Here is a 16748-nt window from a genome sequence, read left to right on the forward strand (position 1 = left end):
TCATATGTGCCTTGACTGGGTAAGCCCAGGGCTTCGAACCAACAACCTCAGCATTCCAGGTCGATGCTTTATCCACTGCACCACCACAGGTCAGGCAGTCTTCTTAAATTTGCTAAGACTTGTTTTGTGATGTGTTATATGCTCTATCCTGGAGAATGTTTCATTTGTGCTTGATGAGAATGTGTATTCTGCTGCTCTTGGATAGAACTTTTTGTATATATGTCTGTTAGGTTCGTTTGGTCTCAAGTGTAGTTGAAGACCAGCTTTTCTGTGCAGTAGTTCCCCCATATTCATGGTTTTGCTTTCCCCAGTTTCAGAACTGCAGTAAATTGTGGTCTGAAAATATTGGTAGAAAATTTCAGAAATAAACAGTTTATAAGTTTTAAATTGAATGCTAACGTAAGTAACATGATGAGATCTTTCACTGTCCTGCTCTGTTTTGTGAATTGTCCTTTTGCTCAGCGTATCCACATGGTCTACACTACTCACTCATTAGTCATTTAGCAGCAGTCTCACTTATCAGATTGACTGTTGCTGTATTGCAGTGTTTGTGTTCAAGTGACCCTGATTTCACTTTATTGTGGACTGAAAACACAAGAGTAGTGATTAGAAGCTGTTAATTTAACCATAGGTGTGTATATATAGGAAAAAACATAGTATATGGTTCAGTACTATCCATGGTTTCAGGGAGGTCTCAGAACATAGGGGAACCTACTATATTGATTTTCTTCTTTTTTTTTTTTTGCATTTTTCTGAAGCTGGAAATGGGGAGGCAGTCAGACAGACTCCCGCATGCGCCCGACCGGGATCCACCTGCCATGCCCACCAGGGGGCGATGCTCTGCTCCTCTGGGGCATCACTGTTGTATCCAGAGCCATTCTAGTGCCTGAGGCAGAGGCCACAGAGCCATCCTCAGCGCCCGGGCCATCTTTGCTCCAATGGAGCCTGGGCTGTGGGAGGGGAAGAGAGAGACAGAGAGGAAGGAGAGGGGGAGGGATGGAGAAGCAGATAGGCACTTCTCCTGTGTGCCCTGGCCGGGAATCGAACCCAGGACTCCTGCATGCCAGGCCGACGCTCTACCACTGAGCCAACTGGCCAGGGCTTATATTGATTTTCTGTCAGGATGATCTATCCATTGTTGAAAGTGGGGTATAAAAATCCCCTACTATTATTATATTGTTTTCTGTTGATATTTTCTACTTCAGAACTGTATTTGCTTTTAATGTGTTTTGGTGCTATGATGTTGGGTGCATATATATTTACAATCGTTTTATTATCTTGATGAATTAATTCTTTTTTTTTTTTTTTTTTGTATTTTTCTGAAGCTGGAAACAGGGAGAGACAGTCAGACAGACTCCCACATGTGCCCGACCGGGATCCACCCGGCACGCCCACCAGGGGCGATGCTCTGCCCACCAGGGGGCGATGCTCTGCCCCTCCGGGGCGTCACTCTGCCACGACCAGAGCCACTCTAGCGCCTGGGGCAGAGGCCAAGGAGCCATCCCCAGCGCCCGGGCCATCTTTGCTCCAATGGAGCCTTGGCTGCGGGAGGGGAAGAGAGAGACAGAGAGGAAGGGGGGGGGTGGAGAAGCAGATGGGCGCTTCTCCTGTGTGCCCTGGCCGGGAATCGAACCCAGGTCCCCCGCACGCCAGGCCGACGCTCTACCGCTGAGCCAACCGGCCGGGGCCGATGAATTAATTCTTAATTATTACATAATAATCTTCTTTGTCTCTTGTTACATTCTTTGGCTTAAAATCTATTTTCTTTGATATAAGAATAAGTACCCTTGTTCTCTTTTGGTTTTCACTTACATGTAATATCTTTTCTCATCATTTCACTTCATTTAGAGTAATTATTAGTAGGTTATGATTTACTAATGCCTACTGAGGACTACTAATGCTTTTCTGGCTGTTTTGTGGTTCCCTTATCCTGTCTTCCTCTTCTGCTGCCTTGCTTTATGAATTGATGATTTTTTGAAGTGGTATGCTTTGATTCCCTTCTTTTAATATTTTGTGTTTATACTGTGTAGGTGTTTGCTTTGTGGTTACCATGAGGATTACATGTAACCATCTCTTCTATGTTGATAACATACCATAACTTCCCATACTAAAATTCTATCTACCCTTTACTCTTTTCTTCCCTTTTAGGTTTTTGATACTACAATTCACCTGTTTTTTTTAGTTTGTATTCATTAACAAATTATTGTAGCTCTAGTTATTTTTAGTACTTTTTTCCTTTTACTTTTTTTATACTAGAGTGATTAATACATCATTATATTATTACAGTATTAGAGTATTCCAAATTTCAGTAGGTATTTACCTTCCCAGTGTGTTGTGTATTTTTATATTATTAAGTAGCATTCTTTCAAATCAGCTTGAAGATCCTTGTTTTTTATGTGTTTATAGCTATAAATTTTTCCTTGAGCACTGCTTTTGTTGTGTTCCATTAATGCTGTTATATTGTATGTTCATTTTAATTTATCTAAGTATTTTTAATTTTCTTTGTGATTTCTTCTTTGATCTAGTGGTTATTTAAAAATGTGTTGTTTAATTTTTATAAGTCTGTGCAGTTTTCCAGTTTTCTCTCTGTTATTTTTAACTTCATTTTGTTGTGGTTGGACAAGATACTTTATAGATACCTATCTTTTTAAGTCTGTTGAGACCTAATTTATGGTCTATGCTGGAAAATATTTTATGTGCACTTGAGAAGAATACATATGCTGTTGTTGTAGTGTAGAGTGTTTCTGTATATGTCTGTTAACTGATATTTGTCTTAACATCAGCTCCAATGTTGGAAATAATTTACTTGGAATTTTTACTGTAGTGTACCAGTTTATTCTACCCTAAATCAATTTATAAAATAGTTTAGGCATTTATTTATTATTTATTTCTGCTAAACTATAAACTAAAAACATTACCACAAAATGAAGTTTTAAAGAGAAATGCAAAATACAAACATTGATTTGTTGCTATTTGATTCAGTAGACAAAATTAACTCCTGTATTTATCTTGTCATACTGTATCCATGGCCACCCTTTCAGTGGCATTGGTATATGGGCTGCCTTCTCCCTATCTCATTTCCTGCTGTATCTTTGAGGTTTTTTTCTGAGATCCTTTTTCTTTTTACTTTAGAATTTAGAATATATTTTAGTGGATGATCAGGTTGACAATTTTTAGTTTCATTTGTTTGAGGTATTTTTATTTTACTTGGATTCTTACAAGAAATTTTTGTTGAATATAGACGTTTCTTGTAGCACCTTGTAAATATCATTCCACCATCTTTCTGAGAAGTTATCTGTTTAATTTTTGTTAAGGTACAAGTACATATATCTTTATTTAAAGTAGTACTGATTAAACCTAATTATCTTCTCATTTTTTCTCCTATAGGGAATACAGTGAGTAACCTGATAATGATTATACCTCCAATTTTCGGTGCAGTTCAAAGTGTTAGAGATGGACTGGAAAAGCGGTACATTGCTTCTTATTTAGCACTCACAGGTATGTATAAAACTTCATCTAAAAAATGATGTTCAGTATTCAGGCTGTTTTTCTCATTTATTCCTAATATTGGTTCTTAATTTTCTGTTGTTTATTACACAACTTGAACATTTTATGAAACTTCCAAATTAAAACTCCATAAATCTTGCTAGTAAATTGAGTGCGCTTTTTTTTAAGTGAGAGGAGGGAAGATAGACTCCTGCATGCACCCTGACTGAGCTGTACCTGGGGCCGATGTTCAAATCAACCAAGCTATCTGACGCTCAGACCAACCTATCCACTGGCTGCAAGAAGGAAACAGAGAGAGGAGGGGAAATGGAAGGGGAAGAGAAACAGATGGTTGCTTCTCACGTGTGCCCTAAGCGGGGATCAAACCCCGTACATCCGCATGCTGGGCCAACAGTCTATCCACTGAGCCAACTGGCCAGGGCCCGAATGCATTTTTTTAAATCACAAAATATTTCAAAGCATACAGAAAAGAATAGAGATAATATAACAAATATATCCATGTATCTTATCATCAAGCTTTGTCAGATCTTAGCACTTTGCAATATTTGTTTCAGATCCTTTTTTTCTTAAAGAAACAAACTATAAACTATAGATATAGATAAAATTGAAGCTTCCTGTGTTTTCATACCTGATTTTATTGCCCTCATTCTCCCAGTGCAACCTTCCAGAGTTATATACTGAATTTGATTATTATTTTTTCCACATTTTTGTATTTATACTATCTATATATGTACTGTTAAAAGTATATATAGGATACTTTTTGTAAAGCACTGTACTGTATTTAACCTTCTGCAACTTTCTTATATTCCTCTACTTTCTGTGAGGCAGGGAATGTGTCTTAGTTACCTTTGTATTCCTATTATCTGGTAATTTAGTAGTCCTCAATAAAGGTTTGATAGATGGATGAATGAACTTTGCTAAAAGCCCAAGATGGGACAAGCACTCTGTCACATTATTGCATTGTTATCATAAAGACAAAAATAGCAAAGAATGTGGATTCTAGTTTGTTTCTTTTATATACTTTTTAAAACCAAACACAATTTCTTTTGTTTTAGTTCAAGGTAGATGTTATTACAAATAAGAATAAAGGACTTCTAATTACCACAATCTGTTAGCTGTAGTGTGTCATATCAGATTCTACCGGAACTGGATTGTAATTGGATCTGAGAGACTTTGATTTCTGAATCTTTTTGTCCATGTATGATGTTTATAAGAAAGTTACTTGAGCCTGACCAGGTGGTGGCGCAATGGATAGAGCGTCGGACTGGGATGCGGAAGACCCAGGTTTGAGACCCCGAGGTCGCCAGCTTGAGCGTGGGCTCATCTGGTTTGAGCAAAGCTCACCAGCTTGGACTCAAGGTCGCTGTATTGAGCAAGGGGTTACTCGCTCTGCTGAAGGCCCACGGTCAAGGCACATATGAGAAAGCAATCAATAAACAACTAAGGTGTCGCAACGAAAAACTGATGATTGATGCTTCTCATCTCTCTCTGTTACTGTCTGTCTATTCCTATCTATCCCTCTCTCTGTCTCTGTAAAAAAAAAGAAAGTTACTTGATTTTTCTTCAAAAGGAAGACTTGTCCACAAACTTAGCCATTTGCTTTACTTGCTGGGGTGTGTTAAGAATGTTTATAAAATACCAGCAATCATAATCAGTAATAACAATAGGAATGAAAAGATCTGAGGGATTTCCAGGTTAACTTAGGATAATGGTGACCTCCTAAGTCAGATTCTATCCACTCATATTCCCAGAAAATCATATAGGTTAAGAAATGATGTAAATTTTAAAAAATGTAAATAAAACCATACTTAACCCATACTTCCAGCCTTAGTAAGAGGAAAAAGAACACTGTGAGCTTTACATTGTTTTTGAAAAGAAATAAACACCACTCAAACAACTATATTTGATGTTTTAGATTTGTGGAGGTTTGAAAAACTACGTGGAAAAGAGGAGAGAGGAGTTGAGGGCCTAAATTTGACAAGAACACCAATAGGAAGAGAAAGCTTCATAGTCAATACAAAATTTCTGAAAGCAGTCTAAGACCTGGTAGATCACAGTACTAGCTAAAGGTAAAGTCATCAAAGTATGGGAGGCCTAAGGTAGCAGTTTAGGATATATATCATTTCTGGGAAATAGATAAATAGAAGGGGGAGGCACCCTTTGGAGTTGTGTCAGTGAAAGGAAAGAAGGAAGTTAGAGGGAGGAATTAAGATCCTACTGAAACAAAAGAACTATAAAACACATTAGACCCTTCCCTACACCCCCCCTTAAAGAAATATATATGGAAAAGACAATGAACTTCACTATTGTGACAGAAGAGGGCAGTCTTGAATTACAGATTTTTTAATCCTTTATTCTTTCCACCAAATGGACCAAAAAAAGCCATCAACTTTCATATATAGTTACTATAGAAAGAAAACAGAAAATGAGAATCAAAACCTTTTGGCTCATGGACATTCTTCCCCCACAAGTAATTATAAAGCAAAAAGAAACTATAGCATAATACTTCTGAATTAAATGACTTCAAAAAAAGAAATGAATCAATATTTAGAAACTAATAACAGAAATATCACCACCAACACCCCACAGAAGAAATAAAATTAGAATTGATTGACTTTGGTTGGAATACGAAATCCCTGGTTTGCATTAGAAATTCTGTGCCACTGGTATCTTTCTTTGTATGTTGCTTACTAAAGCCAGCATAATTTTCTTGTCCTTTTAAGTAATCTGATTGATCTTGACCCCAGTGCTTTAAGGACTTTATCTAGTACTTTTATTAGGCCTGTTTCATAGTTGAACATTCCAAGTCAGTTTTATGAGGCAAAAATGTAGATTTTGGTCTTTTTTCTTTTCAAAAAGTCTTCTTAAATTACAGTTTTAAATGTAAGTTCTATTTCCTTGTTTTGCTTTTTTTCTTTAGGGACTCCAGTTATATGTATATTGAATCCTCTTTGCCTGTCTTCCATTTCAATCACTTTCTTTCTCTCTGACTCTTTTTATTTCTTTATTTCATTTTCATTCTCTTGCTTGTTTCTCTGCCTTTCTTTATTTTTTCTTTTTCTTTTTTCTGCTTTTCTTAAATAGCCCTTATTAAATATTCAATGCATTTCATTCTCCCTTAATTTCTCAGTTTTTCAAAGAGACATAGAAAGGGTGAACTACAAAAAATTAAACTGGTTACTATAGGGAGTGTGTAGGAAGGATAGAAAAAGGAGTGACACTTCACTTGAGTATACTTTTTTGTATTATTTTTATTTTTGAAACCATGTTATAACTTTACATATCCAAAAACTATAATTAGAACAACCAGAACAAGAGTAGGGGAAATTAAGGGGATGAACCCTAAACTTGAATACAAAGAAAAACAAATTGCCAAGGCACATCTAATAAAGGACTGTTATCCAAAATATGCAAAAAATTCTTTGTATATAAAATATAAATGTAAAAATCAACAATAAGGAAACAATCTACTTAACAGACATCTCACCAAGGAAGATATACAATAGGAAATAATATGAAAAGATGCTCCACATCATGTGTCATCAGGAAATGCAAATTAAATAACAATGAGATTCCACTATGAATCTATTAGAATGCCAAAATAAGAATCGGAAAACACCAGAGGCTGGGAGGACATGATACAACAGGAACTCTCATTCATTGCTGGTGGGGATGCAAAATGGTACAGACACTTTGGAAGACAATTTGGTAGTTTTTTATAAAACTAAACATACAGTCACCATATTATCCAGCAAGCATGTCTCTTGAGTATTTATCCAAAAGAGCTGAAAATGTAAGTGCACACAAAAACCAGTACACAAGTATTTAGAGACACTTAGGACATTCTTTCATGACTTCAAAGGATTTGCCAAGGGTAAAAAGGTTACAAAAATCAACAAGGCTGGTTGAGATGGCAGAAGCCAACTGAAACATGGGGTGGGTGAGGATAACACGGAGGAGCTCCTAGAGGTTGTTGTTGAGGAACTAAGGAGGAGTTGTTGGAACTGGAATAGGAACACACAGCTAGAGAAGAGGCAAGAGGAAAACAAACTACGGGAGAGAAAAAGAAGAATGCCCAAGAAAATTCACAATGAAGGGTTTATCAGAAGCTTTTGCAGATCTCAACATGCTTCTTATGAAACCCTGGGTGTGCCTTGTCAAGGCACACATGACAAGCAGCCAATGAACAACTAAAATGAAGCAACTATGAGTTGATACTTCTTGCTCCCCCCGACCTCTTCTCTCTGTAAAATCAAGAAGTAAAATCTTAAAAAAAAAAGGATTGGCCCTGGCCGGTTGGCTCAGCGGTAGAGCGTCGGCCTAGCGTGCAGGAGTCCCGGGTTCGATTCCCGGCCAGGGCACACAGGAGGGGCGCCCATCTGCTTCTCCACCCCTCCCCCTCTCCTTCCTCTCTGTCTCTCTCTTCCCTCCTGCAGCCGAGGCTCCATTGGAGCAAAGTTGGCCCGGGTGCTGGGGATGGCTCTGTGGCCTCTGCCTCAGGCACTAGAATGGCTCTGGATGCAACAGAGCGATGCCCCAGAGGGGCAGAACATTGCCCCCTGGTGGGCATGCCAGGTGGATCCCGGTCGGGCGCATGCGGGAGTCTGTCTGACTGCCTCCCCATTTCCAGCTTCGGAAAAATGAAAAAAAAAAAAGGATTAAAGAAAGAAAGAAAAGAAGGGAGGGAAGGAGGGATGGAAGGAAGGGAAAGGAAAGAAAGAAAAGTCCAGCAAATCACCATAGACCTATTTCTTCAAGAAGAACCTCAGTCAGGTCCTTTAGTAGGTATTCCAGAAGAAGGCATTCTTATTACAGGAGATGACAGCTCCTTGTGTGTTACTGTCCCTGAAGGCTTTCCAGTGGGACAAGATGTTTAGGTAGAAGATAGTGATATTGATGATCCCGACATTGTGTTGGTCTAGGCTTATGTATGTGTGTATTTGTGTCTTAGTTTTTAATATAAAAGTTTAGCCTGACCTATGGTGGTGCAGTGGAATAAAGCATCGACCTGGAATGCTGAGGTTGCCGGCCCGAAACCTTGGGCTTGCCTGGTCAAGGCACATATGGGAGTTGATGCTTCCTGCTCCTCCCCCTTCTCTCTCTCTCTCTCTCTCCTTCTCTCTCTTTCTCACTCCTCTCTCTCTAAAAATCATTAATTTTTAAAATAGTTAAAATATATATATATATAAAATATATATATAAAAGTTTAAAAAATAAAATTTAAAAATAGAATGAAGATGTAAAGAAAATATTTTTGTATAGCTGTACAATGTGTGTGCTTTAAGCTAAATGCTATTACAAAAGAGTTGAAAGTTTAAAAAAATGAAAAAATTTATATAAAGTAAAAGGTTACAGGAAGCCAAGGTTAATTTATTATTGAAGAAAGAAAATTATTTTTTATAAATTTAGTGTAGCCTAAGTATACAGTAATTCCCTAGTTCCCTGGTCTGCAAACTGCGGCTCGCGAGCCACATGCAGCTCTTTGGCCCCTTGAGTGTGACTCTTCCACAAAATACCACATGCGGGTGCTAACTCGATAAGGAATGTACCTACCTATATAGTTTAAGTTTAAAATATTTGGTTCTCAAAATAAATTTCAATTGTACTGTTGATATTTGGCTCTGTCGACTAATGAGTTTGCCGATCACTGCCTTAGGCCTTCACATTCACTCATCAACTTACCCAGAGCAACTTCCAGTCCTATAAGCTCCATTCATGGTGCCTTATACAGGTGTACCATTTTTTAAATCTTGTATATTGTGTTTTTACTGTATCTTTTCTATGTTTAGATATGTGTAATTACACAATACCATTGTGTTAGAATTGCCTCCAGTATTCAGTATAGTAACATGCTGTACAAGTTTGTAGCCTAGGAGCAATAAGCTATACCATAAAGCCTAGGTAGGCTATACTATCTAGGTTTGTGTAAGTATTTGCACAAGAACAAAATTGCCTAATGACATATTTCTCAGAACACATCTCCACTGTTAGGTGGTACATGACTAAAATCATTGTGCCAGTAATTTAAAACTTCATTATCTAAACTAGAACCAAGCCAAAAGAAACCTTTTGCATGAGATTTAATTTTTCTTTATTCCCCAAATTGCAAATTGTAGTTTATCTTATTCCTTTAAAATAGAAATATGTTCACTTACTCTTTACAAATATATTTGCATACATATTATGTGAAAACAAAAATGACAAAATCTTTGTGCCCAGAGAGCTTATGTTACAGTTAGGGCAGATGAACTACAAATGAATAAACAAAAATCAAAAATCTGTTTGTAGTTGTATAAATATATTTCTTGTGTATTTATTTAAGTGAGCAAATAATTGGAAACAGGAAAAATAAAATTAGTTATATAATAGTCAAAAAAAGTTGAGGAGGAAAATGTCTAATACAGATTTTGTTATCTCTTTCTAAGTCCAAGGCTGAAATAGAAAGTTACTAAAGTAGAAATGTCAGAGACACAAAGTCATTTCTCCATGAAAAGGACCTTTGGAAACTCTTTGCTTGGAGCTGCCTTAAGTTTAGTATGACCATACCTACAGTCTGTCAATTTCAGACTAAATCAAAATCATCTGAAATGATCTTAAGAACATTATGCCTCTTGTCAAGGGGAAAGTGAGTATGCTAGATTAATAACATTTTAGATTATAGCACTTACACTTAGTAATTAAATAGACATCAAATCAATGTGCTATGGAAAGTACCTTTACAAATAATTTTATAACTTGCTTACTAACTTATTTATTCCCCTTTTTTAGTCCCAGTTTTCCAAACATTGCCAAAAACATCAATGATCTTTTTTTCTAGTTTGTTAAGAAAAAGTATTTGATGGTAACATTGAAGATAAATTTGGAAAGCAATATAAAATGCCTGTAATCCCATCACCCAACAGAAACAGTATTTTCATTGTCAGTTAATAGTTCATAGTCTTTGTGCATATGCTGTTATGGTTTTTATATGACTACACTTTGAATAAACATTTCCAGCCTCGTGGTCAAAATGCAGTGACAGCTCAACCAGAGAAGCAAGAACCACAGATTGTAAATAGCCATGTAGTCAGTGAATAAGAAATGAGGAAATGAGATGGCCAGGAGAGTTGCCTGGTAGAAAATGAAAGTAGAAAGGTAGAAAGAAATCTTGATAGAAAATAGGCATTTAGGTGAGATATAAAACTGAGACTCATGGGCACAGATAAAACAGGGGGAGGGAGTCAAGGGGGAGGGGAGTAGAGAGGGACAAATATATACCCCACATAGGTGGGATATAAAACTGAGACTCATGGCCTGACCTGTGGTGGTACAGTGGATAAGGCATTGGCCTGGAATGCTGAGGTCACCAGCCTTGGTCAAAGCCTTGGGCTTCCCTGGTCTAGGCATACGAGAAGTAACTACAAGTTGATGCTTCCTGCTCCTCCCCCCTGCCTTTCTCTCTCTCCTCATCTCTCTAAAATCAATAAATAAAATCTAAAACAACAATAAAACTGAGACTCATGGACATAGATAAAAGTGAGACGGTTACCCAGGGGAGGGAGCAGGGGGAAGGGAAGTAAAGAGAGACAAAAATAAATAAAAATAAAACAAAATTAAAAAAGAAAATAGCCTACTGCAGAAAACAGGCTGTAATGGTTCCTCTTCTGGTTCCTGTGGCCTTAGCTTGTGTTTCAGTGTTTTAGGCTGGAGCCTGAAATGAAAACAATTTATTTAAAATAGAGGCATTTGGGAAGAACTTTGAGACATGAATACAGAATCTTAGATTTTTACTATTTTTCCTAATCTATAACAGATACCTTATCCACATCTAATTCAACAGCAGTTTTTATTAGCAACTCACTTATTGAGTATTTTAAGCATTTAAAATATTTTTGTAGCCCTGGCCAGGTAGCTCAGTTGGTTAGAGCATCATCCCTGTATACCAAGGTTGTGGGTTCTATCCCTGATCAGGACATACGAGAATCAAACAATGAATGCATAAATAAGTGGAGCAATAAGTCAGTCTCTCAATAAACAAACAAATAAATGAAATAGTTTTTTGTAGAAATAGCAGCTCTCTTTATGAAGTCATAATTCTGATAACTAAATACAGTGGCACTAACATTTGGGAATAAACATAACTGACTGGCTTTCAATAAGCATACTTGCACTAAATAAAATAAATCATTTCAGCTATTTGGATCAACATCAAGGAAGTACTAAGGAGTAGCTAACCAGCTATGGCATTAAAGCTTACCCTGAGCATCAGATAATGTATTTTATAGAAAGAATGAAGACTATTGATTAAACTAGTAATTCCTGTACTGGAGAGAATTTAAGAGAACTTATATTATATTTGTTTTTTTCTAAACCAAAATTTCATTCATTATAAAGCTTATGCAAGGTCTCTATATCCTGACACAAGATTTCGTAAACTTTGTTCTTAAAGCTCAGTGCTTTGAAGTGTCTCTCCTGTTGTCTTCTCAAGTCACTCTAGCCCCCTCCAAAGAATTTGATGCTAATTGTTTTGTTTGTTTGTTTTAATTTCAGTGGTAGGAATGGGATCCTGGTGCTTCCACATGACTCTGAAATATGAAATGCAGGTCAGTAACTACAAAATTGACTAAATGCTTATATCTTCTAATCCAGAGATTCTTCAAATTTGAGAAAAGAGCACATTACCAGAGGATGGTTGAGACAAGAAACTGGAAAAAAAGAAAAAATAAGATTAGTAATCTCTGGAGTTTTTACTTCAGGCCAAAGTATCTAGAGTGACTCAGTGAAGTTAAGAGGCAAACAGATAAATTGTCCATAACAAGTAACGAGTGTAACTTTTTGACCACTTCTGTGTATGTCCAATTTTAGAGCAGGATTAAAGAACAGAATCCCATAGAGACATCTCAAGTTTTATCAAGCCTGTTTTATCTATTTATTTATCTGTCTTATATATGTGAAGAAACAACTGGATGAATGTGCTGAGACAAGATGTCAGTCAAGACTAGGCATCTGAGTGTAGGGAAGGGATAGGCTTCTCTACTATATGTTGATCAGATTGTGATAAGAATGTTACACTCAGTTCTGAGGACTAACCTAGCATGTGTTCAAATGAAAGACACCAGAATGGTGAAAGAGCTAAAAGCTTAGTCATAATGCCTGAGGGGGAAGAACTGGGAATATAGTCATGAAGTGCTTAACATTGGAATATGTTCTGAGAAATGTGTTGTCAGATGATTTCATTGTTGTGCAAATATCATTGGGTGAACTTACATAAACCTAGATGGAAACCCTACTGCTGTTAATTGTGTGTGCTATGTTTTCATACAACTGGCAGTGCAGTAGGTTTGTTTACACCACCAGCATTACCACAAACATGAGTAATGTATGTGCTGACATTAGTTTGGCTACAACATCACTAGGTAATAGGATTTTTTTTTTTTTTCTGAGAGACAGACAGGAAGGGAGAGAGATGAGAAACATCAACTCGTTGTGTCACTTTAGTTGTTCACTGATTGCTTCTCATACATACCTTGATGGGGGTGGGGGTGGGGAACTCCAGCCAAGCCAGGGTCCCCTTGCTCAAAATGGCAATCTTTCGGCTCAAGCCAGCAACATTGAGATTATATTAATGATCACATACTCAAGCTGGCGACCTTGGGGTTTTGAACCTGGGACCTCAGTGTTCCAGGTCGATGCTCTATTGACTGTGCCACCACCAGTCTGGCAGGTGATTGGAATTTTTAATCTTCTATTATAATCTTATGGGACCACTGTTGTATATGTGTTCCACAATTGAATGTAATGTCATTATATGATACATGACTAGATTTAGATGGAAGAAGAGAAAACATGCTCAGTGACCCACACTCAGCTCTAAATTCCAGACTCTATTCTATGCATTTGTTCATGTCTGGCCCTATAGCATTTTCCAGTCTCCTGTGGACAATTTCTGTTTGTTCTTTAAAGTCTCAGGCAAGGTGGCAGCCCTTCTAGGAAGCCTTCCAGGGTCCCTGGGCAGAATAGGTACCCTTCATATATTCTCCCATAGCACTCTGGGCATCTCTATTACTGCTGTTATCAATGTTGATTTATAAATACTATATTTATGTATTTAACTTCTTTATCATAATGTGAGTTACCTATGAGCAGGGACTGTAAAAAAAAAAAAAAAGTAGGAATTCTTTCTGATTGACCTTGGTATATCCCCTATTTATATCACAGGACTGCCACATAACACTACATAAGTGTTTTAGACTTATTCTGTGTGGTCCATAGGGAAGAATTGTCTCAGGCAGTAGATGATAAAGGCTGCCTTGGGAGATCTTGAATCTTCTGTCCTTGGAGTTTCCCAAGTATAGGCTGGACAAACAGTTTCATTACTTTTAAATTATGTTGTAGTTCATTACTACAGAATTTTGTATTTGGTACTTGGACAACAGGTATGCATAGGTAAAGATGACATTGTTTTTTCCTCAGAGTCTAGGAGTGAAGATAATACACTAGTGAATGCAGTGATAAAGGGACATACAGGTCCCTGTGGAAATAGAAAGAGAAATTAATTATTTAGGGTAGGAAGATCAGAGAATGGGTTTCACACAGATGAGTCAAACACATTTGAGTTGCATTGTCAAAGATAAATAGGAATTTGCCAGACCAACTAGAACCCATAGGGATATGATAATATGGCTGGCATCTCAGGGCACTGCAAGTAGTACATCATGGTTATAGCCATGGACTAGGAGTATGTGATGATGATGGTGATAGTGCCACTAGTAATAATAGCTAACATTTGTTAAATTATTGAGTACCTGCTTTAGGCAGGTATTGAACTACATGGCAGATAATGTAGTTTGGGAAACTAACCACAGAACAGATTTAAGCCTCATGGACTTCATCCCTGTGAGCCATTAATGGATTTTGAGCAGAGATGGGCCACACTTTGATTTGTATATAAACTCAATTGTTGGCAAGGTTGTTAGCAAGATAACACAGCATTTGGGTGGAGAAGATGGCCTTTGATCCTGAGATCTTTCATCCTGTGCTTTATCATTATTATAGTACTGTTTTATCATCTTAATTATACATATGCTTTATTTTCTTCCCCTTTTGTGATTTTATGTGCTCTCTAACTGGGCAGAAGTGACATGACCCATTTTTCCAATGATTGAGGAGGAGGGAAGAATCATCAATATTGAAGGACTTCTCCATCTCTTTAATCTAAACATTAAATAATCATGAATATTCCTTGCAGGCTCCCCGTGTTATCTCCTTTCAGGATAAATTTGACTCAGCTATGTTAGGTTATCATTTGTTATACACAATCACTGAAGGAAAGAAATGGCAGTACTACCAAAAAAAAAGAAAGAAAGAAAAAAGAAATGGCAGTACTGCCACTTACCTGGCTCTGGTCATGAGTAAACCATTCTGCCAGCCAGAATTTAGCTTATTGTAGCAACAGAGATATTGGAAACCCAGCTCTGCCTAAAGTGAGCTCAAGCAAAATATTGCCAGTTCTGTCTTAATAATGATTTAGAGCTTGGATTTAGATTTTCTTCAGATTTCTTATTCTTGGGTGACTGCTTGGGTTCCAGTTCTGATCCTACCCCTTCACTAGCTACTTGAGGAAAGATATGTATGTCACTTAATCTTTCTGAGCCTTAGTTTTCTCATCTAATGGGTCTAATAATACCTGTAACAGGAGTATTATGAGGATCACTTGATTGGCATATGTGAAAGTGCCAGCGTAGCATCTGGTAAATAAGTGTTCAGTAAATATTAGTTTCTTTCCTTTTTCTTCAGCCAGTCAGAACATCTGAAACCATCATTCTTGACCCATTTTTAATGATTCATTTCTTTGAGTACTATTAAGTTATGTGTACCCTTGGGAAGGATAATATTTTAAGCTCTTACTAACTCTTTTCTCAGGATTAATGTGTCACATTCTTGTGGCAACCAGCCAAGAGCAGTGCATTTGGGAATGGGATTGAGGGAAACATTAGAGAAGAGATAGAGACACCAGGAATGAGCAGATGGCTTTCAGAAAAGGGGTGAAAAGTGCCAAAGGACAATTTAAAATCACTGAACTTTAATATTAGAAGATATTTTTAAAATTTAGTCCAATCTACAAATTTTATAAATGAGAAATAGCTGAAGCTCGGGAAGTGACTTGACTAAATTATACAGAATGTTAAAGGAAAGATTAGGGCCCACATTTTGTTTTGTATTCTTTTATTAGCTTTACCTGTTTTAGGACCGTGTTTTACACTGATGGTGGCAGGAGTACAAAGGCTTTGCTTTAAGTTTTTAGAAGTCTTCTCCCAGACTTTTTTCATTTATTTACTCATTCAGCTCATTCTTTTTTGTTTTCATTACCTGAAATATAGTTAGTTATAATCTTGGGGAAGATAAAATTAAAGGCAATTTCTTAATTTTTTATTTGTGTTTTTCTACTATTTTCATGTATTCTGTACTGAGCATATGTTTTGATATTAGAAAAAATGCAAGTAAAAAAATGAATGTGTTTATCTATTTCTCATAAGTAAAAATAAATTTATCTATCCCAGAAAATAAAACCAAAAGAAAAATGTCTGCTCACCTATAACTATTTATAATACAAAAATAAAAATAGCTTAAATGTTAAGTAATAATGTAAACTAATTCATATTGTATAATCTAAACAACATGTTCAGGTTATAAATACTACCTACCTTTCTTTCTCCTTTGTTCACTATCTCAGTGAATGTAATCATCTTACACCTGTGATTCATCTTCAGTTTTTCCTACTTTCTCACCTTTGAACAATCACTGAAACCTCTTGATTCAACTTTCATAACTCTTAGATACATCTACCTCTGGCTATATCAGTTGCCACTACCTTAATCCATCATCTCCAACCTGTATTCCTATAATTGCTCCTGACTGGTGTTCCTGCCTCCCTATCCATTTGTCACACTGGAGCAGAAGTACTCTTCCTATAAACAAAACTAATTGTTTTCATTCTTTGAGCTAGGCTTTGCTAGGCTTTTACAAGTGCTGGGGATAAGATTCATAAAATACAATCCTGTTTTCCCAGCATGTCACTTTTTATAGTTCAAGCTCATAAATTTGAACCACAGGCTTTGGGATCTGGCTCCCGCCTCCCTCTCAGACTCATCTTCAGATTCACACCCCACCCCTCTCTGGAACTCTGTGCTCTTTTACCAGTCATAACTTTGCTAGTTATGGTTTTGAAGTAAGACTGTTCTATTTCTGTCACCCAGATTTTA

The 16748-nt window shown here is 36.9% G+C and overlaps 1 protein-coding gene across 1 annotated transcript in view; it reads left to right on the top strand.

The window, feature by feature from the left end:
* ACER3 (alkaline ceramidase 3) overlaps positions 1–16748 on the top strand; it is a 141025-nt gene that overhangs the window by 62762 nt on the left and 61515 nt on the right. The window contains exons 2-3 of the mRNA XM_066369104.1: positions 3388–3498; positions 12037–12089. Coding sequence (XP_066225201.1) covers positions 3388–3498; positions 12037–12089 — 164 coding nt within the window. The remainder of the gene's footprint in view (positions 1–3387; positions 3499–12036; positions 12090–16748) is intronic.

The sequence above is a fragment of the Saccopteryx leptura genome, chromosome 1 (genome assembly GCF_036850995.1).
Source record: "Saccopteryx leptura isolate mSacLep1 chromosome 1, mSacLep1_pri_phased_curated, whole genome shotgun sequence".
In the NCBI taxonomy this organism is placed as follows: domain Eukaryota; kingdom Metazoa; phylum Chordata; class Mammalia; order Chiroptera; family Emballonuridae; genus Saccopteryx; species Saccopteryx leptura.